General features: G+C 40.0%; 1 protein-coding gene across 1 annotated transcript in view; it reads right to left on the bottom strand.

The window, feature by feature from the left end:
- The window catches only part of rad54l (RAD54 like), a 38,394-nt gene extending 14,392 nt beyond the window's left edge, over positions 1-24,002 (bottom strand). Inside the window, exons 1-15 of the mRNA XM_072274622.1 lie at positions 23,965-24,002; positions 23,030-23,149; positions 22,021-22,089; positions 20,452-20,571; positions 20,311-20,371; positions 14,861-14,996; positions 13,578-13,647; positions 10,375-10,663; positions 9,157-9,281; positions 7,370-7,520; positions 6,988-7,114; positions 5,230-5,304; positions 2,355-2,494; positions 1,980-2,090; positions 316-439 (exon numbers count right to left, since the gene is read on the bottom strand). Coding sequence (XP_072130723.1) covers positions 316-439; positions 1,980-2,090; positions 2,355-2,494; positions 5,230-5,304; positions 6,988-7,114; positions 7,370-7,520; positions 9,157-9,281; positions 10,375-10,663; positions 13,578-13,647; positions 14,861-14,996; positions 20,311-20,371; positions 20,452-20,571; positions 22,021-22,089; positions 23,030-23,032 — 1,601 coding nt within the window. The 5' untranslated portion in view covers positions 23,033-23,149; positions 23,965-24,002. The remainder of the gene's footprint in view (positions 1-315; positions 440-1,979; positions 2,091-2,354; positions 2,495-5,229; positions 5,305-6,987; positions 7,115-7,369; positions 7,521-9,156; positions 9,282-10,374; positions 10,664-13,577; positions 13,648-14,860; positions 14,997-20,310; positions 20,372-20,451; positions 20,572-22,020; positions 22,090-23,029; positions 23,150-23,964) is intronic.
- Between the last annotated feature and the right edge of the window lie 2,288 nt (positions 24,003-26,290).

Genomic DNA, 26,290 nt, shown 5'->3' with positions numbered 1-26,290 from the left:
TTTCAGTATTACCATCGTTCAGTCAAGGTGCTGATCACCATATTAGTGCTGTTGATATTGACTGTACAGATCCCACAAGCACAGAAGGCTGATTCCCAATCTAGGCTGCCATGAAGGCACAATAAATCAATTGAACTTTATTTACAACCTCAGTAGTTACAGCTGATAATCAAATTCACAGGTTAACTTGTTCCAAAGTACCTTGTATAATTTGTCACAGAATTTGCACTAAAGACAGTCTTATTATATCTATCTGCTGTGGAGGGGCACACTAGTTCAAAATATCATGTGTTTATTTGTATTGCTTGGACTCACCTCCTATCTCTGCAGAGCTTCTCAAATAAATCAAGAGTTTGTGTGTAGTTTGATACTAGAACCACCTTATCAGAGCTGGTACTTCGAGTCATGGCTAAGATATAGTCAAGAATAAGCATTTTGCCTGGAGTAACATAGAAGTGGATTAAAAGAAAATTTTTAAAAATCATATCATACCACCTGTCATTTAAATACAAAACTAAGAGCACTTCTTAGGATTGCTGGTAAAAACTTCAGTGAGTTTTCTTGCAAACACTGATATATTCGAGGTGACTGCAAGCAGAGAACAAACAAGGTGGAATGTATAATGTTGATTATGACTGAAGACAGCTGAGGAAATTTCCTTCAAGGCTATGGCAGAATAGTAGTCTTAATTGCTCCTTTAGGTCAGATGTTAGTTCTGGATAAATTTGCCTTTCAATAATTTATGGCATTGGTTGTTGAAAGCTTTGATCAAATGGTCCAATTGGCCTCCTTCATAATTTAAAAAAATCTCTGTTGGTACATTATCACAAAGAAATTAGTATAAAGGAGAAGTGTTCCCTGGCTGAACTTCATGTATTTTGAGATACAGGGTGTAACAGGCCCTTTCGGCCCAACCCAGCAACCCTGGTATAATCACAGGACAATTTACAGTGATGAATTAACCTACTAACTGGTAAGTCTTTGGAATGTGGGAGGAAAGCAGAGCACCAGGAGGAAACCCACACGATCATAGGGAGAATGTACAACTCCTTAGAGAATGTGTCAAAATTGAACTTCAAACTCCAATGCTCCCAAGCTGCAACGGCATAGTGCTAACTGCTAAACTACCATGGTCCCTTTATTAAGTAAAATATTCATCATTAGTTGTGCCACGTCATATGACATAGGTGATCATGGTCTCATGACCACGATTGTTCTTAGCAAATTTTTCTACAGAAGAGGTTTGCCATTGCCTTCTCCTGGGCAGTGTCTTTACAAGATGGGTGACCCCAGCCATTATCAATACTCTTCAGAGATTATCTGCCCGGCATCAGTGGTTGCTTAACCAGGACTTGTGATATGCACCAGCTGCTAATACAACCATCTACCAACTGTTCCCATGGCTTCACATGGCCCTGATCGGGGGAGGGTGGGGCTAAGCACCTTGCCCATGACCTGCAGGCTAGCAGAGGGAAGGAGCGCCTTACACTTCCTTTGGTAGAGACACATCTCCACCCCACCACGCATAAAGTAAAACACTACCCACCAAATTCACCCTCCTAAAGTTGATCCTGGTGACAAACTAGAGCAAAGAAAATTGATGGACTTTCAATATCTTTGCTCAAATACAAGAAGAGTTTAGCAGAGTACAACTTGACAGTGAATTAGCAACAAACAACATGACAGCAACTACCGGGGTTGTGGGGGGGCTAACAGAATGTGAAAGGCAACTATTGAGCATTGGTTTGCATGCTGCTGCCCAATACAAACACCAAATCACACAAGTATACGGAGAGCTTCTATGTAGCTGTAGATGGCTCAATCTAGTGACATTTCTAGATGATAAAGTATTAACCAGCCATTCTAATGGGACATCTATAGAACCCAATTGAACAAACACAGTTTACACCAAGATTAATAGAAAACATTAGAAGAGGAAAATCTAATTTTGATTCAGAAATTTGGACTTTAAGTTTTACCAGACAACTGAGGCTCCACGAATTTTGTACTGTATCCTGGTGGAAAGAGATCAAGTGCTCCTTGAAATCCTCCTTCACCTTCAACACATTTCTCATAGATCAACCCTGGGTCTAGACAGACAAACAGAAAAGGAAGACTTCCTTATAAAATTAAACTACATATTTAAATTCATCTTGACCTTCTGCTACAAAATAAAAATCAGACTGGTAAATCTTTTATGACTCATTTAAAATTCTTTTACTTTAAAAAAAAACTTTGGTTCTTTAATAAAAGCTAGGTTGAGGCTTCCCACTAGTATAAAACTAATACACTGAAATAAAAAATTGCTATTTTATGAAACATTAAGAAAGACAGCTCATTATTTTACCACTTACGGTTACAAAGTTTCTTTAGCGAGGTAATTGAAGACAGGGAGGAAATGCTTATCTTCCCGTTGTGAGCTTGCTCCACTTCCAGTGCTGGTTTGGCTTGCTTTAAGAACAGCTTGTACAACTCTAACTGCAGGGGAGTGAGTCTGAAGGAAAGAAATGACTAATGTAATTTGACTGAAATGGAGAACATGGTGCAGAACGAAATACATATTAATCTTAATTTGATTTACCCTTATATCGTGGGTAGGGGTTGGGTATAGAAAAGGAAAAAGTGACTGTGATAGAAATATTTTTCTGTATAAAAGTCATGCACAAGTTTATTCAGCTGGACAAGTGAAATTCAATTAAACTGTCCCAGTTATAATAATAGACGTCTGAAAATGCTCTTGATTGCTGCAAAGCAAAACCAATAGGACTTAAGAGTGATAAGTTCAATCATTATTAACATTAGAAGATGCTTCTATTTTGGCCTGCCCAAGTCATACTGGTAGAGCTTAAAGTTCCAAATTAATTTGAACCTCCAACAAAAATGTTTCTTGAATAGAAATTACTAAACAGATTTCAGAGAAGTTGTACTCGAATGGTGTACAATGTTATATTTTGTTAATGCCAGCTGTTGTGCTCACATTCAGATTGTCTTTTACCAGCGAAGGATAAAGATTATATTATAAAACAAGACCTGATGTTGTTCAACTTTCCACTTTCTCAAGAACAACAAGGATGGGCAATCAATGCTAGTCCTGCCATATCACATAAACTTAAAAAAAAAAGGCAAATTTGAGGAACCTGTCTACATTATTTAACCACTTATACCTAAATGGAGAGCACAAACTAAAAATATTTGCAGATTACACAAAGATTCATTTCCTGGTTGACAGAAAGAGAAAGCATTAGACTGTAGAAAGAAATAGATTGTCCAGTGAGTTAACGAGAGAAATGGCAGCTAGAGTTAAAATCCAAATAAAATGTATAAGGTGATGCCCTTGAGGTGGTGTAAAAAGTAATAAAAAAGAGAGGTTACAGAATGCTACTGAAGAGGGACCATAGAAAGTACATCTACAAATTCTTAAATGTAGAACAAATCAATACAATTTATAAGAAGTCTTCGTTTATCAGCTGAGGCATAGGATGAGGGCCGTCTACAACACAGGTTAATATGGTTAGTGAGCCTGCGTTTATTGCCTATTTTTAATATCCCTTGAACTGAGTGGCTTCATAATGCATTTGCATTCACATACAGGCCAGCCCAGGAGAAGACATATTTCCTCTCCAGAACAATATTAGTGAGTGAGATGTTTAAAACAATTTGCTTTATAGTCATCACTACTGTTCTTCCAGCTGCTGTAGTGGGATTTGAACTTAGGTCTCTGGATCTTTAATCTAGTAATTTAAATGCTGTACCATCATTGTGCCTCTTGTTTGAGAAACGTATACATTTCTGCTCAGAACATTACAGGGAAGTACAGTATGATTGTACTCAGGAATGATGAAGCTAGGGAATAAAACAAAACTGCATAAAATAGAATTGTTTCCTTTGGGATTGAGGCAGAGACCTAATTGAGGTATATAGCCTAACTCTGTCATGATGAAATGGTGGAGCAGACTTGATGGGCCAAATGGCCTAATTCTGCTCCTATATCTTATGGTATAAAAATAAGGGGCCTATGTAGGGATCACGTTATGAGAGGACTTAAGACCATAAGACATAGGAACAGAATTAGGCCATTTGGCCATCAAATCTGCTGTCATTTCATCATAGCTGATCCATTTTTCCTTTCAGTCCCAAATCTCTTGATGCCCTGACCAATCAAGAATCTATCAACCTCTGCCTCAAACATACATACAGACGTGGCCTCCACAGCTGCCTGTGGTAACGAATTCCACAGATTCACTACTCTTTGGCTAAAGAAATTTCTCCTCATCTCCATTCTAAAAGGACACCCCTCTGTTCTGAGTTGTGACCTCTGGTCTTAGACTCTTCCACCATAGGAAACATCCTCTCCACATCCACGCTATCAAGGATTATCACCATTCAATAGGCTTCAATGAGGTCACCCCCCCCATTCTTCTGAATTCCAGTGAATTCAGGCTCAGATCATAAAATGCTCTTCATATGACAAGCTGTTCAAACCTGGAATCATCTTCGTGAACCTCCTTTGAACCCTCTCCAGTTTCAGCACATCCTTTCTAAGGCAAGGGGCCCAAAACTGCTCACAATACTCAAAGTGAGGCCTCACCAGTTCTTTATAAAGTCTCAACATTACATCCTTGTTTTTATATTCTAGTCCTCATAGATATAAAATAATTGGCAGAGGGATGAAATGGAAGATGAAGGAAAGTGTTTTCATCCAGGGAACAGTCTTGAAATCGGTTATTGGAAGACTCTTACAGGCAGAAATCCTCATCAAACTTAAACGTTTAGTTGAAGAACTACAACCTAATCAGGCTGTGAATTGCAATGGAAAGCAAGGTAAAGTCGGTTATCTTTTTCAACCAATACTTATAGACACAATGGGCCAAATAGCCTCCTTTCTTGTTGTAACTTTTCTGTAATTCCTTGAATGTGTCATTTTCTTTATCAAAAATGAGAATTCAGGAATTGAAGACAGAGAACACTAAAACCCATTTGTATCCCTGTGGCTTAAGAAGCAATTTATTCTTCCATCTGCTATTTATTAACTTTTTTAGATTATGAGGACACGCAGTCCTCTTTTATTGTCATTTAGTGATGCATGCATTAAGGAATGATACAATATTCCTCCGGTGTGATATCACAGAAACACAGGACAGACCAAGACTGAAAAACTGACAAAAACCACATCTTGTTGACCAAATAATGGATCTGGATCAGATAAAACAAAACAGAAAACACTTTTACCTGCAACAGACAATCTGTTCAATCTTCACTGGCAAGTATTTGGAGAGAATATCTGAGGTTCTTCGAATCAAACACCTAAAATGAAGATCAAGTCAAATGAGGCATCACACTGTATATTATGAAATTGTGAGTGAAAAACATGAAAAGCAAATTTAATTTATTAGTAAATGAATCCTCAAAAATCAGTATTTCATCATGATCCTTATTTCTGCTCCTATAACCAGGTTATGCTTACAGTACTCAATATCAGAGGCCATTCATTTTAACCAACTAAAAATGATTATACCATGAAAGTTAAAACAGTAAGATAAAGAAAACTTAAAAGTATAAAGTCATGGAATAGCATACTTTCACCCATAAACTGAAACTCAACTGAAAACCCTTTTTCTTATATTTTTATTGACATTGTTCATGGGAGCCGCCATGGACCTAATCTCATTGGTCCCTTTTTCTTTTATCTATGCAATGTATTCTCTATTATACACACCCATCAACACCCCCTAGATTCTTTCTTGCTACAGCGATCCCCAGGTACCGGGCCACAGAGCATGTGCTACCGGGCCGTGAGGAAACGATATGAGTCAGCTGCACCTTTCCTCATTCCCTGTCACACACTGTTGAACTTGAACATAGGATTGCCAACTGTCCTATATTTGCCGGGACATCCCGTATATTGGGCTAAATTGGATTGTCCCGTATTTCCCCCGCTAAGGTAGAGCGTTCCTATAAAACCCTTCGTGCTGAAATGGCGTGAAGCAAAGAAGCAATTACCATTAATTTATATGGGAAAAATTTCTGAGCGTTCCGAGACCCAAAAAATAACCTAACGAATCATACCAAATAACACATAAAACCGAAAATAAATATCACTAACATATAGTAAAAGCAGGAATGATATGATAAGTACACAGCCTATATAAAGTAGAAATAATGTATGTACAGTGTAGTCGAGAAGATGAAGGCAAAACGGATTTGTGGGGAAAAAAAAAATCAACACGAGGCTTCATGGTCATGGTAGTCTTTCCTGGGGTAAAATGTCCCGGGATTTGACTGCTACTTTTGTCCCCTATTTGGGAGTGAGAAAGTTGGCAACCCTAACTGTAAAAGACATGTTGAGGTGAGTTTAGCCCTACTTGAACACCCGCCGCGGTCAGCCGGTCTGCAAGAATATTGTCAATATTAAACCGGTCCGCAGTGCAAAAAAGGTTGGGGACCCCTGCTACACTTAGAGATTATCCACAATAGCCAGCAAATATATTTTTGGGATGTGGAAGGAAACTGAGGCACACAGAGGCAACCCAGGTAGTTACTGAAAAAAATCTGATTTTGTTCATTTACAGTCAAACAAAACAACACAGCAGCAGGTACTGCATAAATTGCTCCACCAAAAACTATTAGGAACTAATACAGTTTTATAATACTGTAGTAGTACTGGTAGTGTTCTAATTGTTCTGTATTTATTTAAATATATAATTTGTTACTCAGTTATAATTAGCTTGTCTTTTTGAACTTTTTTTTTAACTAATTCCATGAAACTTTGGCTAATTGTGGCAGCCACTTAATTGAGCCAAAATATACTGGTTCCCATGTGTCCCAATTAACCAGAATCCACTACATATACTTTTATTATGAATTTAGTTTGAATTTAACATAAAACAGACTAGCAGGGAGAATGGTATGGTCAGCATGGATAATTTGGGCTGAAGGGGCCATTTCTGAGCAGTATTACTCAATCACTATAAATACTAGTTGCTTTACCTATTCACAACGCTGATCAATTCTTTCAACTTCTCCTCACCACACAATCTTTCATTTTCATTCGCATCTGCATCACGACCCTTCAAGATGGGCAATTCAAACCGCTTTTTAAATTCTTGTACAGTCCCTTGAAGATTTGAACAAGTATTAATCTTTATGCAAACTACAATGCAAAAGCCACATGCTGAATATTAAGTACTAGATTATCCTTGCAACTTTTAAGTCTCAAAACATTAAGGACAAGGGAACAAACTTTACAAACAGTGCGATAACCAATTTCCAGCTTCTAGTTATACGAAGAATTCTGCACAAATACTAAACTGCACAAGTCCAATTTTGATTAAACAGGCCTGTGCAAATTATAATTTTAAAAAAAACTTACCCAGTATTCCTGCATTAACAAAATGGACAAGGCTGAAATATTCTAGCAAGTCATTCTGGATTGGTGTTCCTGAGATCAACACACGACGCTTGGCATTCAGATTGTTCAATGCCTGATATGTCTGATTGTCTGAATTCTTTAGCCTATGACCCTATGATGGAAATGAAGAACAGCGGAGTATATTAGAAAAGACCTCACTTCATAAAATGATATCTTTGATTTTGGAAACTTACAGAAATATTAAAATTAAAACATAATTCAGATCAGAGATGAAAAATTTCTTTCAACTGGTACACTGTATACATTCTAAAGAAGCTATTAAATGAATTTTACAAAGGACAGAGATAATCCTTAGAGCAGATATAGACAATTAAAGAAATATATCCCTTGTAGGCCCTTAAAACTTTTGTTTAAAATTTTAAAGAATACATTATCCTGTTGCATTACATATACATGCATCACACCTTAATACTCTCAGAAATTATTCACAGCTAGTAATTCACAAGATTTAAATGAAACATACAATACAAAAACAGATGCCATAAGTGACCATCAGTGGTCAAAGAATGTGGAATTAACTTCAAGTCAAGCAATGTGGACCATAACTCTGAAATCTTGAAAGAAACAATATAATGGGGAAAAACAACAAGCATTATATAAACTCATTCAACATGGATTGGTTTATAAGCATCAAATAGCTTTACTCAATCTACAACGTTTGTATAATTATCTTGTAATCCTGTTTAACAAGGATATCTGGAATGGGAAATATATGCTGAGAGTGTTAATTAAAACAAACTATGAAGCAGATGCAAGCTGGTCACAGAATAGTTAAAGTTCAAAAAAAAAGTTTAAAGTAACATTTGTCATCAGAGTACATACATGTAACCTCAGTGTTGTATGTGATTCTTTTTCTGTAGGCATACTTAGCAAATCAGTAACTGTAAGCAGGATCAATGGACAACAAACTGGCAAATGCAGATATAAATAAATGGCAAATAAATAATGAGCATAAAATATCAATATAACAGTCCATAAATGTGAGTAGTTATCACCTTTTATTCAAGAGCCTGATGGCTGATGGATAGAAACTGTTATTGAACCTTGTGGTGTGAGTTCTGAGGCACTTGTAACTTCTACCTGATGGCAGCAGCGAGTAAGGAGCATGGCCTGGATGGTGAGGATCTTTGATGATGGATGCTGCTTTTCTAGGGCAGCATTTCATGTACGTGCACTCAATGGTTGGCAGGGTTTTACCCGTGACGTACTCTGCCAAGTCCACTACCTTTTGTAGTGTTTTCCACGCAAAGTCATTGGTGTTCTCATACCAGGCCATAGTGCAGCCAGTCAGCTCACTTTCTACCACGCATCTATACGAGTTTGCCAAGGTTTTCTTATGACAGGCTGAATCTTTGCAGACTTTTGAGGAAGTAGAGGCACTGTCGTGCTTTCTCTGCAATTATATTTAGATGATGTGTTCAGGACAGGTCCTCTGAGATAGTGACACCCAGGAATTTCAAGTTACTGACTCTCCCCACCTCTGATTCTCCAATGACTACTGGCTCGTGGACCTCTGGTTTCCCCCTCCTGAAGTCTACAATCAGTTCCTTGGTCTTATTGACACTGAGTGAGAGGTTGTTATTACATCACTCTGCCAAATTTTCAATCTCCCTCCTGTATGCTGATTCATCACCACCTTTGATACAGCCCACAACAGTGGTGTCATCATATGGTGTTGAATATTGTTGAAGTGCATAGACACGTTACTAAGTAACAAGACAGTTTACCTCATCACAGATGACTAAACCAACAGGACCTCTGCAAAGCACATCAGCATGTAATCGGAACGTCTCATAAGAAATTATTAGGATTGGAGTTTGACTCCGCAACCCTTGTTGGCTCATAAACATGGCTGTATAGGGTGGAAGAAGGTGAAAAAATAAATCTCAGAACAAGTTCCAATATAAAGCAGCAATATATATATATGTCATGACCAATAATATATTGTTCCACTGAAGTTCAGCTGAGATTACTTGCCAATTTCTCAGAGTTGATGCCTACATATAAAAAAAGTCTGCTCAAGGCAAGGCTCTGAACAGACCAAGCACATTATACTTGTAATAAAGGAGGGATTTCATAGAACTTAACATCCAAACCTGTTATCTTACAGTTTTTTCAAGGCTGCAATTAAGTCAGTAGGCACCAAATAGAAATCCAGTTTATCCAGTCAACTTCAACTTTAGCCAAAAAATCCACTCCAATGTTACAAGGTAGAATTTTCATCATCTGAATTTTTTGTCAATTTGACATCAATTTTCCAAAATATATTTTCTCACTGCAGCTTTGCAAAAAAACATTGATCGGCTTGCTGAAGCCTAATGCTTCAACTGAAAAAAATAGAGTAGCTAATTGAAATAATAACTGAGATTATATGTTCAAACAATGGGGTGGTGTTTATAAATATAAAGCTTATATACGCAACAAACCAAGCAAATGAAAATCTTACAAAGCAGTTTTAATTTACAAGCCTCCAACCTGATGGCATGAACATTGACTTCTCTAACTTCCGCTAATGCCCCACCTCCCCCTCCCCCTCATACCCCATCCATTATTTATTTTTATACACACATTCTTTCTCTCACTCTCCTTGTCCCTCTGATTGTAGCCCTTGCCCATCCTCTGGGTTCCTTCCCCCTCCCCCATCTTTCTCCCTGGGCCTCCTGTCCCATAATCCTCTTATATCCCTTTTGCCAATCACCTGTCCAGCTCTTGGCTCCATCCCTCCCCCTCCTATCTTCTCCTATCATTTTGGATCTCCCCCTCCCCCTTTCAAATCTCTTACTAACTCTTCCTTCAGTTAGTCCTGACGAAGGGTCTCAGCCTGAAACGTCGACTGTACCTCTTCCTAGAGATGCTGCCTGGCCTGCTGCGTTCACCAGCAACTTTGATGTGTGTTGCTTGAATTTCCAGCATCTGCAGAATTCCTGTTGTCTTAATTTACTTACCCAGTTTCTTGTCTATCTCTGCTTTAGTTCCTCCATCAATAGCCAGGGATTGCAACTTTCCAGCCAGCCACTTCTCCACCTCATTATACCAGTTTTTTACTAAACTGGATGGAGTCACAACAATAACTTTTCCAATCTCTGGCTTGGCTTCAGGGCTTTGTCGTAAGAGTGTCCACATTAGTGAAATACACTGCAAAGTCTTGCCCAGTCCCATCTCATCTGCCATAATACAGCCATAGCCATCCACAATTCGTCGACCCGTCACACAGTCCCACATGAACTTCACACCCTGAAAGACAAAAGAACCACCATCAAAGGAGATGAAAACAGAAAATTACATTGATCACATGGGAGGGTACAGTAGCTTATATTCATGGTTTTAAACATTCCTTAATAGTGTCTAACTGGAAACACTAATGGGAAGCTACATCCTTCCTGCTTATGGAGTGAAAATATATAGTGTCATACCCACTATGTTTGGTACATCCACTAGTACCAGACCACAAACTGCATCAACATGAATTTAGAAGTTTCTCCATAGACTTTGTTTTAAATTATGCAGTAAGCATTCACCAACACCTCTGCTTCAAGATACTAAATAAATTTGGCTTGTCCCTCCCCCGGTCCTTACCAATTTTTAATCAATGCACTATAGAAAGCATCTAATCTCAATACAACTGCTCTCCTATGACCACAAGAAACTGCAGAGTGACGACACAGTTCAACACATCATGGAAACTAGCCTCCCCTCTATGGACTCAGTTGTATATTTGGATTTTCAGAAGGCCTTTGACAAGGTGTCACACATGAGGCTACTTAACAAGATAAGAGCCCATAGAATTACGGGAAAGTAACATACGTGGATAGAGCATTGGCTGATTGGCAGGAAACAGAGAGTGGGAATGAAGGGATCCTATTCTGGTTGGCTGCCGGTTACCAGTGGTGTTCCACAGGGGTCCGTGTTGGGGCCGCTTCTTTTTACATTGTACATCAATGATTTGGATTATGGAATAGATGGCTTTGTGGCTAAGTTTGCTGACGATACAAAGATAGGAGGAGGGGCCGGTAGTACTGAGGAAACAAAGAGTCTGCAGAGAGACTTGGATAGATTGGAAGAATGGGCAGAGAAGTGGCAAATGAAGTACAATGTTGGAAAGTGTATGGTTATGCACTTTGGCAGAAAAAATAAACGGGCAGACTATTATTTAAATGGGGAAAGAATTCAAAGTTCTGAGATGCAACGGGACTTGGGAGTCCTCATACAGGATACCCTTAAAGTTAAGCTCCAGGTTGAGTCAGTAGTGAAGAAGGCGAATGCAATGTTGGCATTCATTTCTAGAGGAATAGAGTATAGGAGCAGGGATGTGATGTTGAGGCTCTATAAGGCACTGGTGAGACCTCACTTGGAGTACTGTGGGCAGTTTTGGTCTCCTTATTTAAGAAAGGATGTGCTGACATTGGAAAGGGTACAGAGAAGATTCACTAGAATGATTCCGGGAATGAGAAGGTTAACATATGAGGAACGTTTGTCTGCTCTTGGACTGTATTCCTTGGAGTTTAGAAGAATGAGGGGGAGACCTCATAGAAACATTTCGAATGTTAAAAGGCATGGACAGAGTGGATGTGGCAAAGTTGTTTTCCATGATGGGGCAGTCTAGTACGAGAGGGCATGACTTAAGGATTGAAGGGCGCCCATTCAGAACAGAAATGTGAAGAAATTTTTTTAGTCAGAGGGTGGTGAATCTATGGAATTTGTTGCCACAGGCAGCAGTGGAGGCCAAGTCATTGGGTGTATTTAAGGCAGAGATTGATAGGTATCTGAGTAGCCAGGGCATCAAAGGTTATGGTGAGAAGGCAGGGGAGTGGGACTAAATAGGAGAAAATGGATTAGCTCATGATAAAATGGTGGAGCAGACTTGATGGGCCAAATGGCCTACTTCTGCTCCTTTGTCTTTGTCTTATGGTCTTATACTTTTCATTGCCTCAGTAAACAACAGCCAGCATAATCCAAGACCACTCCAGACATTCTCTCTTCTCCCCTCTACCAACAGGCAGAGGATACAAAAGCCTGAAAGTATGCACCACCAGACCCAAGACCATCTTCTACACCATTGTGATAAGACTGAATGGTTCCCTCGTATGCTAAGATAGACTCTTGACCTCCCAGTCTAGCTCATTATGATCTTCCATCTTGTCTACCTGCACTAGACTTTCACTGTAGCCATTACAATTTATTCTGCCTTGTACTACCTCAATCAAATTAATTGATCTGTTTGAATAGTATGCAAGACAACATTTTCACTCTACCTCAGTACAGGTTACAATAATAAATCAATACCAATTTAAATTGCTGAGTTTTCTTTTTAAGCTCTAGAATGATTCCCCTAATCTTTTCTCCATCTATGATCTTTTGAAGCCAAATGGACACAAGGGGCACATTGTTTCTGGTAACATGTTCCATGTCACATCCAGATTCTCAGGAAATCGAGATCAACCTGCATCAGGTCCTTCAATTATTCTTCTCTCTGGCAAGCAGTAAACTACCATTCTGCACCTGTGATGATATATGATAGGCATCCGTTAGTCTCGTGAGACCATGGATTTGTGCCTTGGAAGGTTTCCAGGGCGCAGGCCTGGGCAAAGTTGAATGGAAGACCGGCAGTTGCCCATGCTGCAAGTCTCCCCTCTCCACGCCACCGATGTTGTCCAAGAGAAGGGCATTAGGACCCATACAGCTTGGCACTGGTGTAGTCGCAGAGCAATGTGTGGTTAAGTGCCTTGCTCAAGGACACAACATGCAGCCTCAGCCAAGGCTCGAACTAGCGACCTTCAGATCACTAGACGAACGCCTTACCACTTGGTCACACACACCTGTATATGGTGGCATACCCAAGATCGAGAACTCTGTTTGGAGAAGTTCTAGATTATATTAGATTTAAACCAAATGCCAACCTGAAATGCGCCACCACAACTTCATCGTTCTCCATTCACATTCCACCAGCACTTCTGCACTGTTAATGGAAAGGGGTGAGCAGGGAGCCTCTTAAATTAGTTCAGCCTGTTTCGCCTGATTTGAGGGCTTGCCGATATTTCTTTAAGCAATGCAATAGTTACATTGGAATGTCACAGCAAAAACAGAATCACATAGCTTTCTCAGCAATAAATTACATAAAAAGCTTTACAGAGTACACTACTAAACCCACCTCTCTTTGATGTGGTCTTAGGACAGAAGACAAGATCGGATCTACCACCACATGTACTGGAAGTTTATCTCTAAAGGAAGAACAACATTCAAAATCAGAAATATGTATGCATATGAAGCTGAGTTATTTTGGCATGAATATGCCAGTCATTCCCTGACTTTATTACAAACTTACCCAATATTGAGTAATAATGCACCGTTGATTTAGGTTTTTTGGAATTTAAAAAATATATTTTTTCCCCAATTACCAGCTCATTTCCAAAATTTTCAAGATCCCTGAAAAGCAACCTTAATCCTTTAACGAGTCCACTGTCAAAAATATGAATAGTTTTGAAATACTTCTCCAGTTGTATGATCTGAATTCATCTTTTATTTAGATTACTCTTTTTACATCACTTAAAAAAATGTAGTTCTTTAAAATTAGTTCATTTACTTAATCCCATTTGGATGTTCTAATTTTTGGCACTGTAAGAGTCACTTTTAATGAATATTCAATCATTTAGTAGTTATACAAGTTTCAAATAAAAGGAATTATATATACTCCTTCCACAGCAGACAAGTGAAAATTGCAATATTGTTACTGAGTTAATGAACTAACTGAAACTTAAAAAAATCTCTAGGCCAAAGATTAAAATGAAAGCCATCTATGACACAATTTCCACCAATTTTATCAGCAATAAAACAATATTTTGTTGTGAGCAAGGTTTTGCATTGGGAATTTATTAGGTGTTCCAAAAACTGAAATTTCTGTGTACTTCTCAGATTTGTTTTCACTGCTAAACTCACAAATTGTCAGTTGAATGATTAGTTTTTGCTGTACTGCAGATCATGGTCTTTCTTGGGGGCTTTGGTATTTTTTGCTAGGTGGGTGGAGGGTGCTGATGCATTTTGTTGAAGTAAGTGGAGGTGGGGAAGGGTCGTTGCTTTGCTGCTGCTTGTGCGTGGGAGGAGGGAGTGGGGGGCTATGGAGTTCTAACATTTTTACTGTCACTCATTCTTTGGGATACTCTTCTGTTTTCATACATATCTACGAAGAACAAGAATTTCAGCTTGTATATTGTATACGCTATCGGATATTAAACGCAACTATTGAATTAACGGACAGTACTATCAGATCAGATAACTTGAATAAATATGCAGATGTTACTTAAACACCCATATGACCAAATAAGGAACATAACATCAGAATTTATTTTATATAATTTGGGGCAAATATTTAAATGCAAAGTAAAGCATAAACAATATTGCTACACTTCACAATAATAAGTCAATACTTTTACTCACTTGTCAGCCTTTAGTTGGTCATGTGCACTAAGAGGCGGAGGTTCAAAGAGTACTAAAGCACCTTCTTCATATGGATCATGAAGTGATCGCCTGGCTCCTGTACGTTTAATCCCGAGGGCCTTTAATCCAAGAGAACCTTAAATACAGCATACAAATAAGCCTTGTACAGAGAGCTCGTATATGAGCAGATGTATCATATGAACATCAGGTCTTCATTCTTCTGACAAATGACTAATGACACCCACAGCAGAAAAATGTGATAGGATGGACTGGTGTGAATTGAAATATTGAAATATTCAATGATTTAATTCTCTGTTAAATGTTCTCTCTCCCCCTCTCCCCTCCCATGCTCACCCTCCCTCACCCTCTCCCCCTGCCCGCCCTCACACTCTCCCCCGCCTGCCCTCACCCTCTCCCTCTCCCCCCGCCCGCTTGCCCTCCCTCACCCTCTCCCTCTATGCTTCTATGTTTCATCCTATCCACTTTGGTTCAGTCCCTTTCCAGCTATATCCATGACCCTTCACATGCTCTCAATCTCCTCAACAGCTTTCAAATCCTTGGCCCAGATTGCCTAAATTTTCACCATGGATGTTCAGTCCCTATACACTTCTATCCCCATCATGAAGGTCTTAAAGTTTTCTGCTTCTTTGTTAACAATAGGCCCGATCAGTTCCCCTCCACCATCACCCTTCTCCGTCTGGCAGAACTGGTCCTCACCCTCAACAATTTCTCTTTCAGCACCTCACACTTTCTTCAAAACAGCATGGGCCCCAGCTGTGCCTGCCTTTTCGTTGGCTATGTGGAACAGTCCATGCTCCAAGCCTTCCACAGTAACGTTCCGTAACTCTTTCAGTGCTACATTGAGGGCTGTATTTACGCTGCTTCATGCACCCACGCTGAGCTTGTCAATTTCATTAACTTTGCCACCAACTTTCACCCTGCTCTCAAATTCACTTGGTCCATTTGTGACACCTCACTTTCCTTTCTCGATCTCTGTCTCCATCTGTGGAGACAAACTGTCTACTGATATCTTTTATAAACCCACCAAAAATGAAGATGACGCCAGCGAACAACTCGACTAAAGGCGACGTGCTTCAGACAGTTCATGAAACTACTACTTTTCTACTTCTTTCAAATATGATTCTGCTACTAAGCTTTTACATGCAATTCGAATGTGTGATTTACATTTTCACGGTGTGTTTGAGCCGATTGAGTGAACTGGCACCTTAGGGAGTGTGTGGCCTACAGACGGGGTGCAAGCCCATGATCAACTCAATTTCTCACCAATCTCACTGATTTAAGCATCGAGCAAGATTGCAATCAACGAGGAAGTGAGTGGAAGGCAAGCAGGTATTCAGCGCTGTCTGCCTGAGCTTGACTGGTCTCACTCTCTTGCTATCATTTTCTGCTGCCGGAGGAAGGTGCCTTCATTTGACTGTTCTTTCTCAGTGCTCCCTGCTCCCAGAGGAAGGTGCCCGGGTTTAACCAGTCGCTCTCTCCCTCTCGCTCCATGCTGCTGGAGTCTTGGGCAAGATTCAAGTGACACAGTTTCTGTTTTGGACTCTGCAGTTCATGTTCATGTCTCTGGTTACTCCTTTATTATTGCTATTTGATTGGGCAGACTGGCTTTGCAGCCTGCAGTCAATGACAACACAATGCTAAATTGAACTGAACTAAACTAAGCTGAACATTCCTAGGAAGAGGTACAGTCAACGTTTCGGGCCGAGACCTTTCGTCAGGAGTCCTGACGAAGGGTCTCGGCCCGAAACGTCAACTGTACCTCTTCCTATAGATGCTGCCTGGCCTGCTGCGTTCACCAGCAACTTTGATGTGTGTTGCTTGAATATCCGGCATCTGCAGCTTTCCTCATGTTTGCGTTTCTGAACATTCCTAGACTGTTTCAATGACTCTGTGCTTTTCACTCGTTTTTTGCGATTCGTTCTTTTTTTTTTTACACATTGGGTGTTTCCTTGGTTTTCTTTCCTTTCTTTTGTGACAGACTGTGGAGAAGACAAATCTCAAGTTTATATACTGCATATATACTTTGATAATAAATGTACTTTGAAACTTTGATTCCCGCGGCTATCCTGACTATAGCTCTTCCCACCCTGTCTCTGGTATAAATGCTGTTCCCTTCCCTCAGTTGCATCATGTCTGCTGCATCTATTCCCAGGATGAAGTTTTCCTTTCCAGGACATAAGAGAGTTCCTTTTTCTTCAAAGAACAGGGTTTCCCTTCCTCCACCATTAATGCTGCCCTCACCCACATCGACTCCATTTCCCAGATATCTGCACTCACTGCACCTTTGTGCCACCTTAACAGGGATAAGACACACAAACCTAACTGTCCGGCTAGAACCTTTGTTTCTGCCTGCTCCAACCAGCAGCTTGGTCATCTCTAAGGCCGAAGTACGCAGGTATTTCCACCGGGTGGACAGTCGCAAGGCTGCGGGACTGTATGAGACAGAGCTTGCACTGCCAGTAATCAGCAAGAGTTGCACCTATGATCTCCCCAAAGTAATCAAAGTAGCGGAACAATACAGATACAAGATTCAGACTCAACTTTCCACCAACAACACACGCAGCTTATGGCAAGGTCTGCCCACCATTGCCAACTTCAAAGCTAAACACAGTGCAGTTTCCAACATCGATGCCTCTCTCCCAAATGAGTTAAATCTTTTTTACACTCGATTCGATGTCGCCAACACTGAGCCCCGACCAGATATGGCAACCGGCAGCTTGGTCATCTCTGAGGCCGAAGTATGCAGGTGTTTTGAACAGATGGACAGTTGCAAGGCTGCGGGACCAGATGGCATCTCGGGCGAGTACTCAGGATGTGCGCGGCACAACTAGCAGGTGTGCTTACAGACATTGTTAATCTCTCCCTCTCCCAGTGTAGAGTGCCCTCCTGCTTCAAAACATCCACTATGGTCCCTGTACCTAAAAAGACCAAGGTAACATGTCTGAACGACTGGCGTCCTGTCACACTCATGTCAATAATAAGCAAGTGCTTTGAGAGGCTGTTCAAGGACTACATCTGCAGCATGCTACCACCGACACTGGACCCCTCACAATTCACCTACCGACACAACTGATCGACAGACAACACAATAGCCACAGCTCTACACACGGTCCTGACACATCTGGAGAAGAGGGATGCTTATGTGAGAATGCTGTTCTTGGACTACAGTTCAGTATTCAACACCATAATTCCCTCCAGGCTCGACAAGAAGCTCAGAAACCTCTGCCTTCACCCTGCCTTGTGTAGCTGGATCCTGGACTTCCTGTCAGATTGCCGGCAGGTGGTAAGAGTAGACTCCCTCACCTCTGCTCCTCTGACCCTCAACACAGGAGCCACTCAGGGCTGTGTACTAAGCCCCCTCCTTTGCTGTCTGTATACCCATGACCGTGTCACCACCCACAGCTCCAATCTGCTAACTAAATTTGCTGATGACACTACACTGATTGATTTTATCTCAAATAATAATGAGGCAGCCTACAGAGATGAATTCATCACCCTGGCACAGTGGCGTCAAGAAAACAACCTCTCCTGCAACGCCGCAAAAACAAAGGAGCTGGCTGTGGACTACAGCAGGAATGGAGACAGGCTAATCCCTATAGACATCAATGGATCTGAGTCAAGAGGGAGAACAGCTTTAAGTTCTTCGGCATAAACATCACCGAGGATCTCACGTAGTCTGTACATACCAGATGTGTAATGAAAAAGGCACAACAGTGCCTCTTTCACCTCAGACGGTTGAAGAAGTTTGGTATGGGCCCCCAAATTCTAAGAACGTTCTATAGGGGCACAATTGAGAGCATGCTGACTGGCTGCATCACTGTCTGGTATGGGAACTGTACTTCCCTCAATTGCAGGACTCTGCAGAGGGTGGTGCGGACAGCCTAGCACATCTGTAGATGTGAACTTCCCACTATTCCAAACATTTACAAAGACAGGTGTGTAAAAAGGGCCCAAAGGATCATTGGAGACCCGAGTCAACCCCAACCACAAACTGTTCCAGCTGCTACATCCAGAAAACAGTACCGCAGCATAAAATCCAGGATCAACAGGCTCTGGGACAACTTCTTCCACCAAGCCATCAGATTGCTTAATTCATACTGACGCAAATGTATTTCTATGTTATATTGGCTATCCTTGTGTACATATTATAAATTACTATAATTGCACATTGCACATTTTGATGGAGACGTAACGTAAAGATTTTTACTCATGTATATGAAGGATGTGAGTAATGCCCTTCATTTAATTGGGACACTATGCTGCTTAACTGGGGCGGGAAAGTGTTGCCAAACAGATTCTAATGAGTGTCAGTCATGGGAACTTGTGTGGCATTAGACATTGCACCGTGGTTAGAACAATCAGTTTTTAAAAAGGGTCAGTCATGTGTGTTTGTGTTCAAAAAGCAGTGATTGTTCTCACTGATAGTTGGAGAGAGATAAGCAGTAAGACAATTCAGTACTGTTTTGCTCACTGTGATTTCAGCGTTTGGGCTTAGAGATGACAGAAACAGCCAGCATCTATTTCAACAAGTTAGGAATTACAAAGGTATCAACAATCAGTTTGAACATTACAATGAAAATGAAAATGAAGATTTGGAGGATGCAATTGTCCATAGTATTGTATGAAGGCAATGCATTATCTGCACTAGGCGTCTGCCCTGATTTTGTTCATTCACAGTCAGTCACAAGAGCACAGCAGATGAATTCCTCTGTCAATAACTATTAGGAACTAATACAGTTTTGTACTGTAGAGGTATTGTTAGTGTTTTAATTTGTTCTGTGTTTCATTTAAATACATAAATTAAACAGTAGTTTGTCTCTTTTATAACTAACTATTTCCATGAAACTTCAGCTAATTGGGACAGCCACTTAATGGGCAAAAACGTACTGGTCCCAATTAATCAGAATCCACTGTATTCTAAAACTTAATTTATACAGTTTATATAAATTACACAAGTATTATTCTGCTTAATATATTAATGCAATAAAAGAATTATGACAGATTAAAGTATAAATCAAAATGACATTATCGCCATTAAGGTGGAGAGCTAATTGAGTACAGGGTCAATTTATATCCTTTTATATTTTACTCCAAATTACTTTATAAATAAAATGTCACAGGATCAACATTGCAGTATTAGACACAAAGCAATTATTGCAAAATTATAATGCAATCGTTTAGTAAATATTTAATGTTTGCTTGAATTACTGCAATAATTCTCAAAGCACAATAATTCTACAGAATTCACTTCAGCATATCCATTATTTCTTAATTATAAACAACCCAGTTAAGTTATTAAAAAATAATAATTTTTTACAGCAGTTATATTTCAACACTAATCTCGTCAATCATACATTGTAGCTGGTCTACCAGAAGTCATTGATAATATTCCACAAACAGCAGTATTCACTGGAGAATTTCATCAATACCTGTGTAATTTGGAATAGGCACTCGGAAAGGTTTGGCCAGGATACTTCGAATGAAAGCTTCCTGTGGGGAACAGAAAATGTTATCTAGCAATGCAGTGACCTTCCCCCATGCTCAATTACTTTCAAAGATCAGTTACTCACATGCTGACTGCTGTCCAGGCACACAGGCCGATTGGTTAGCTGTGCTAGGGGTTTCCTGAATGGAGATATAAAATTTTCAATGTTGTTGCGCTCAGTTCCCACCTTTCGCCGTTTTGTGTTCTGTAAGAAAAAGAAAATTCCATATCTTAGTATTATTTTTGTTTTGATTTTATGCAAACTAGATAAGCTTCCCACATCAAAGTTGCTGGTGAATGCAGCAGGCCAGGCAGCATCTCTAGGAAGAGGTACAGTCAACGTTTTGGGCCGAGACCCTTCGTCAGGACTAACTGAAAGAAGAGCTAGTAAGAGATTTGAAAGTATGAGGGGGAGGGGGAGATCCAAGATGATAGGAGAAGACAGGAGGGGGAGGGATGGAGCCAACAGCTGGACAGTTGATTGGCAAAAGGGATATGAGAGGATCATGGGACAGGAGGCCTAGGGAGAAAGAAAAGTGGGAGGGGAAAAAAGCCCAGAGGATGGGCAAGGGGTATAGTGAGAGGGACAGAGGGAGAAAAAGGAGAGAGAGAAAAAGGAGAGAGAGAAAAAGAATGTGTGTATATAAATAAATAACAGATGGGGTACAAAGGGGAGGTGGGGCATTAGCGGAAGTTTGAGAAGTCAATGTTCATGCCATCAGGTCGGAGGCTACCCAGACGGAATATAAGGTGTACCTCTTCCTAGAGGTGCTGCCTAGCCTGCTGCGTTCACCAGCAACTTTTATGTGTGTTGCTTGAAATTCCAGCATCTGCAGATTTCCTCGTGTTTGCATAGATAAGCTTCTCCCCACCTCCAAAATCAATTCTCAATCCCTCCTACATGCAAAATAGTGCAATAGCATGAAATAATACAGAAATAACGTTATGTGAATTTTAGTTCGGAGTCACCTGAAAATCAGGTGGCAAAATGAGGCAAGAATTAGTCCACATCCTAAACACTCTACGGTCTACCACAGCTAATCTTACACATCCTGAAATTATTATATATATTTTAGCATTCAAGATTACTTCCAAAGCTCAGGAACAAATTCCAGTGTTTCATTTTCAGAGGTCTTGCCTATGATAGTACTAAGAACTAAAGAAATTTAATGAGAAAATGTAATGAAATGCAAAATATTGGCCAATGAAAGCTAGTTCAGTTAATAAACATGAAATTATTAAGCTTAAAGTCAACTAATCTTGGAAACTTGAACACAATTGGTTATGAGATGTTGTCTTGATAAGTCAGATTTTGTTTTCATGTAAGGAGTGGAAGTATGAAAACATTTATCTGACTTTAGTCAAGTTGAAGTTTGCCAAGATTAATTGAAAACATTAACTTCAACTGAGAAGTCATTACAATGATATTCATTGATAAGTAGTTACATTCTTACATTCACAGACTTACAAATTTTATTTAGGTTGGCTGGACAATAAATATTGCATTGAACTGCTTCATCGCAATATTTTGGAAATATTCAAGTAAAAAATCCTCCTTAGAAAAAGATGACTGAAGAATATAGATATAACATAGGTATATGAACAAAAGATGTTAACAGAGCACAAATTTCAAATTTGCACTGGATTACAGTACCACATCCTCTTCATCAGAGGAATCTCCTGGCTTCCGCTTAGCAAGCTGACTCGGTGCAAGACTTCGTCTCTACAGGAAAAAAAGTGACAAAGTTATAGAAGCAGATAGAGACACAATTAAATTTAAGATGCTCATTTCTCAACTTCAGGACATCACAAGATCCCTTACAGGCAGCAATATACTTCCAAATATAACCTATATAGCTGCAAATTTGTCAGTCCTCCAAATTATGTGACCTCTTCCAATTCACATCACATGAACAACATGATTTCCCAATTCTCATCTCATGATTTTAAATGCTCTATCAACAGCAGCCATTTCTTCAGCCAAATAAACCACTCTGCTGCAATCCTTGCTTTCCTCAAAACGTACAACTTTTGCCAACTTTGAAAACTAAAAACTACAGATGCTAGAAATCAGAAGTAACAAAAAATACTGAAAATCCTCAACAGCATCTGCAAAGAGAGGAAAGACATTAACTTTCTTTCTCTTTCCACAGATGCTGTCCAAGTATTTTCAGTAGTTCCTCTTGTTTTACAAAACAGCCAGAAACGTGAACTAATAACTCCCTTTGAGGCATAGTCAAAAATGATTTATTTATTGATTCAGCACAGAATAGGCCCTTCTGGCGGTGCTGCCCAGCAACTCCCAATTTAACAGTAGCTTAATCACAGGACAATTCACAATGACTAATTAACCTACCAAATGGTACACCTTTGGACTGTTGGGAGAAAACCCAAATGATTGCACCCATCTTTGCTTGATTATGTTATTGAAAAGTATCTTGTGATGTTTCACTTTGTTAATCACGCTACAGAAATGTAACATATTGTGGTCCTGTTTTGTAGTGACATGCAGAGCCACAATTTTGACTCAAGAGGTGAGTAAGCGATCAAATAAGATGCTAAAACTTCTTAGGTGACATGGGAATAGACTAATTAAGCTGTCAGATGGAAGACATATCCTGAATACATATTCTGCTAATTGAATTTTCTTTCACTTTACTCACCATTTTCTGTAACTTTGATCCCGATGGATTTCAATCAATTTTAATCATTTTCTTCCTGCATCAAAAATCCATGTCCTTGAACAGTTGGCTGAACAACTTATGTCTTCATCGCTTCCAAATCTAGTCCATAATTGATGAATGATGGGAGTATTTTAGCTTCCATTTTCTATTCCATTATAATGCATCCTATTTTAATAACTTTAATTTACCATGTTTTAGCCTGCAATTATTATCAGTTTCCACTTGTGCAGATTTTCCCTTTGGACTGTATTGTTTCTTATAATGTCCAGACTCTCTGATAAACTTGGTTAACTACATATCAAACAGTTGCTGTTTTTATAAACTTATAGAAGTGTACTTATGTCCCTCTACAAACCTACAGGAGATATATCATTCTCACTCTTCTTGTCTAAAATCCCTTTAATACAGTAAATAGTTCTTATCTACTTTTATTGTTTCATCTATCTCCAGGCTTACTTCTTCACCTCCCTCTTTATTACTCTCCCTGAAGCTACACAGTGCCGTGATATTGCAGAGGCTCAGGATATCTCTCAATACCTCTTTCTTTCTATTGCCTTAACTCTGTTTATTTCTACCATTAACATTTACTAATGATTTCCGTCGTCATTTCTGTTCCTTCTCTATTTATTTTTCCATGGCTGGTTCACTCTCTTTAATATTTTCAAACTTCTCAATGACTGCTGTATTTATTTCTCACTTTTTTTTTCTTTTCACTTTCTCTCTCTCTCTCAATCACTCTTTCCCTCTCACTATTACCCTCCTGCTCTGTATTTGTATATCCCGACCATTCTTCCTAGTTCTATCTGGATATTACTGTCAACTTCGCTTCCAGCCCTCCCACCCACTCTCGTTGTTTCACGATCACTCTTTCCGTCTCTACCTCTCTATTTATATAAATACTGTATCATTGTCACCTTTTTCCTTCGCTTAAACTTGCCGCCCAGACACAGGAACTCGGCAGTGCGCCTGCGCAATACCCGGCCTACGGGTGCTGCTAAGGTTCAGTGCGCGAAACCAGACCGCTCGGGGCGAGTTCAACGCCAACCGAAAACATTAGTTATCGACGTGCAGCTGTCCATTCCTAGCTTTAAAATCAAGTGCCTTCGTATATCCATTGGAATCGAAGGTATGCCATAAATTCTAAACTATTTTAGAGAAGAGTTGCGCTGGAGTGATTGGAGAAAAAAATCTCACTGATATTTCATTCAAGATAAAACCAACTTCTTTAAATCTTGTTGAAGTAAACCAAATACCCAACAGAGATAAAGACAGAGCTGAAACAAGGCAGGATGCGATAATGAACTTTATCATCTTTAGGAAAAGGATGTAATTAGTGCAAAAGTGGGTTGTCAAGATATTCAGAATATATGTGTTGAAAATACTTTAATTTATCAGGATTAGAAGACTTTCTGAATTGCCAGAACAATCAGAGATGCAGGTTAATGACTAGACACTGCCCTGCCGTTTCCTGACTCTTCCACACAAGATGACATGCCTCCTCCAAAACTTGCTGCCTTGGCTAAATATTTTCACTAGCGTCAGAAACTGTCCATTCTGCATACTTTACCATTTGGTATGATTAAAGCTGACCTACTTCATCTCCATTTACCTGCACCAAAATCCCATGTCTTTAATCCACAAATATGTTGGTCTTAATCCTGAATTTTGAGAGTACTAGAATTTACGGCTGGCTGGTGGCGCAGTGGCATCAGCGCCGGACTTTGGAGCGAAGGCTCCCAAATTTGAATCCAAGTCGGCCCCCCCCCCGAGCACGCTTTCCATCTGTGCCGGGTTGAACATTGAGCTAGCCACTTGACCTCGTAAAAAAAACAAGGGTCGAGTCAGGAATGTTCATATAGTGGCCCGGTTAATCGGAAAGGAGACCAATCCTGACACCACGCACCAGACAGGAATGGCTGACTGTCTAGTGCGACACGCTAGGAAGGACTAGAATATAAGAGCAAGGATGTGATGCTGAGGTTTTTTTTAAGGCACCACACTTGGAGTATTGCGAGCATTTTTGCGCCCTTATTTAAGAAAAGATGTGCTGGCGTTGTAGAGGAGGTTGGCGAGAATGATTCCGGGTATGAAAGGGTTAATGTATGAGGAGCGTTTGATGGCTCTGCGCCTGTACTCGCTGGAGTTCAGAGGAATCAGGGAGGAAACCTATGGAATACTGAGAAGCTGAGATAAAGTAGATGTGGAGAGGATACATAGGGGATGAGCCTAGTACCAGAGGGCACAGCCTCAGAATAGAACAGAGATGAGAAAGAATTTCATTAGCCAGAGGGTGGTGAATCTGGAATTAATTGCCATGGGCAGCTGTAGAGGCCAAGGCACTGAGTATATTTAATGCAGAGGTCGATACCTTCTTGATTAGTCAGAGTGTCAAGGTTGTTATGTTACTTCTGTTCAAACGTACCATGGGTTAACAGTAAAAAATCATATGCTGGAAGGATTAGAGAACTTTTATTTACAGTAATGAACAAACATGTCTTAACCAAGCCACGTGCTGGAACATTCTGGCAATCCCGCGCATGCTCAGTGCTCTGTCCAGCCATGTACTGGCACATCATTGCACGTGATATCACCACATCTTCCTTTCCTTAAAAAGATTAACAACGTTAATCAAAGCAAATACATAATTCAACAAGTCTCTCTCAGGGTTTACGAACATGAGTAGACCTTCTAAAGGCTGATTTATACATCTGCGTAGTAGCCTATGCAATCTGGCCTATGGTGTTGTGAGCATTTATACTTGTGCACTGGTGTGCCTGCGTTGCTCTACAATTCACCGCCAAAATGCTAGTTGGCGGTGGGGTTTCTATGCCACTGTGTTGAGTTTCTTCGTGTTGAAACTCAACACGAAGAAACTCAAACTTCAAACAATGGTGACTGAAACTGAAGGAGGGTGAATTTTCTGTGCTTGTCTGGCCACGGAGAGACATGGACGAGGAAATGCATTTCAAATATTTTTGGATGTCAGCAGGTAGATTTGACGATTTGGTGCATCGTCTCCAACCATTTATTTCGCATCAGTGTACGCACAGTATACTCAGAGACTGGCAATTACCATTTGAGTTTTAGCTTCAGGTGGAAGTCAACAGGCTGTAGCAGCTAGCTACAAACCGGCATCAAGCACAGGGTCCTCCATAATTTCGGACGTCTGTAAAGCTTTATGGAAAGCATTGCAGCCAGAGTTCCTTCCCTGCCCTTCAGTCGCCCAATGGGAAGCTATTG

The sequence above is a fragment of the Mobula birostris genome, chromosome 12 (assembly GCF_030028105.1).
Source record: "Mobula birostris isolate sMobBir1 chromosome 12, sMobBir1.hap1, whole genome shotgun sequence".
Classification (NCBI taxonomy): Eukaryota; Metazoa; Chordata; class Chondrichthyes; order Myliobatiformes; family Myliobatidae; genus Mobula; species Mobula birostris.
The sequence above is the reverse complement of the archived record's forward strand: the minus strand, read 5'-3'. Positions and strand labels throughout refer to the sequence as shown.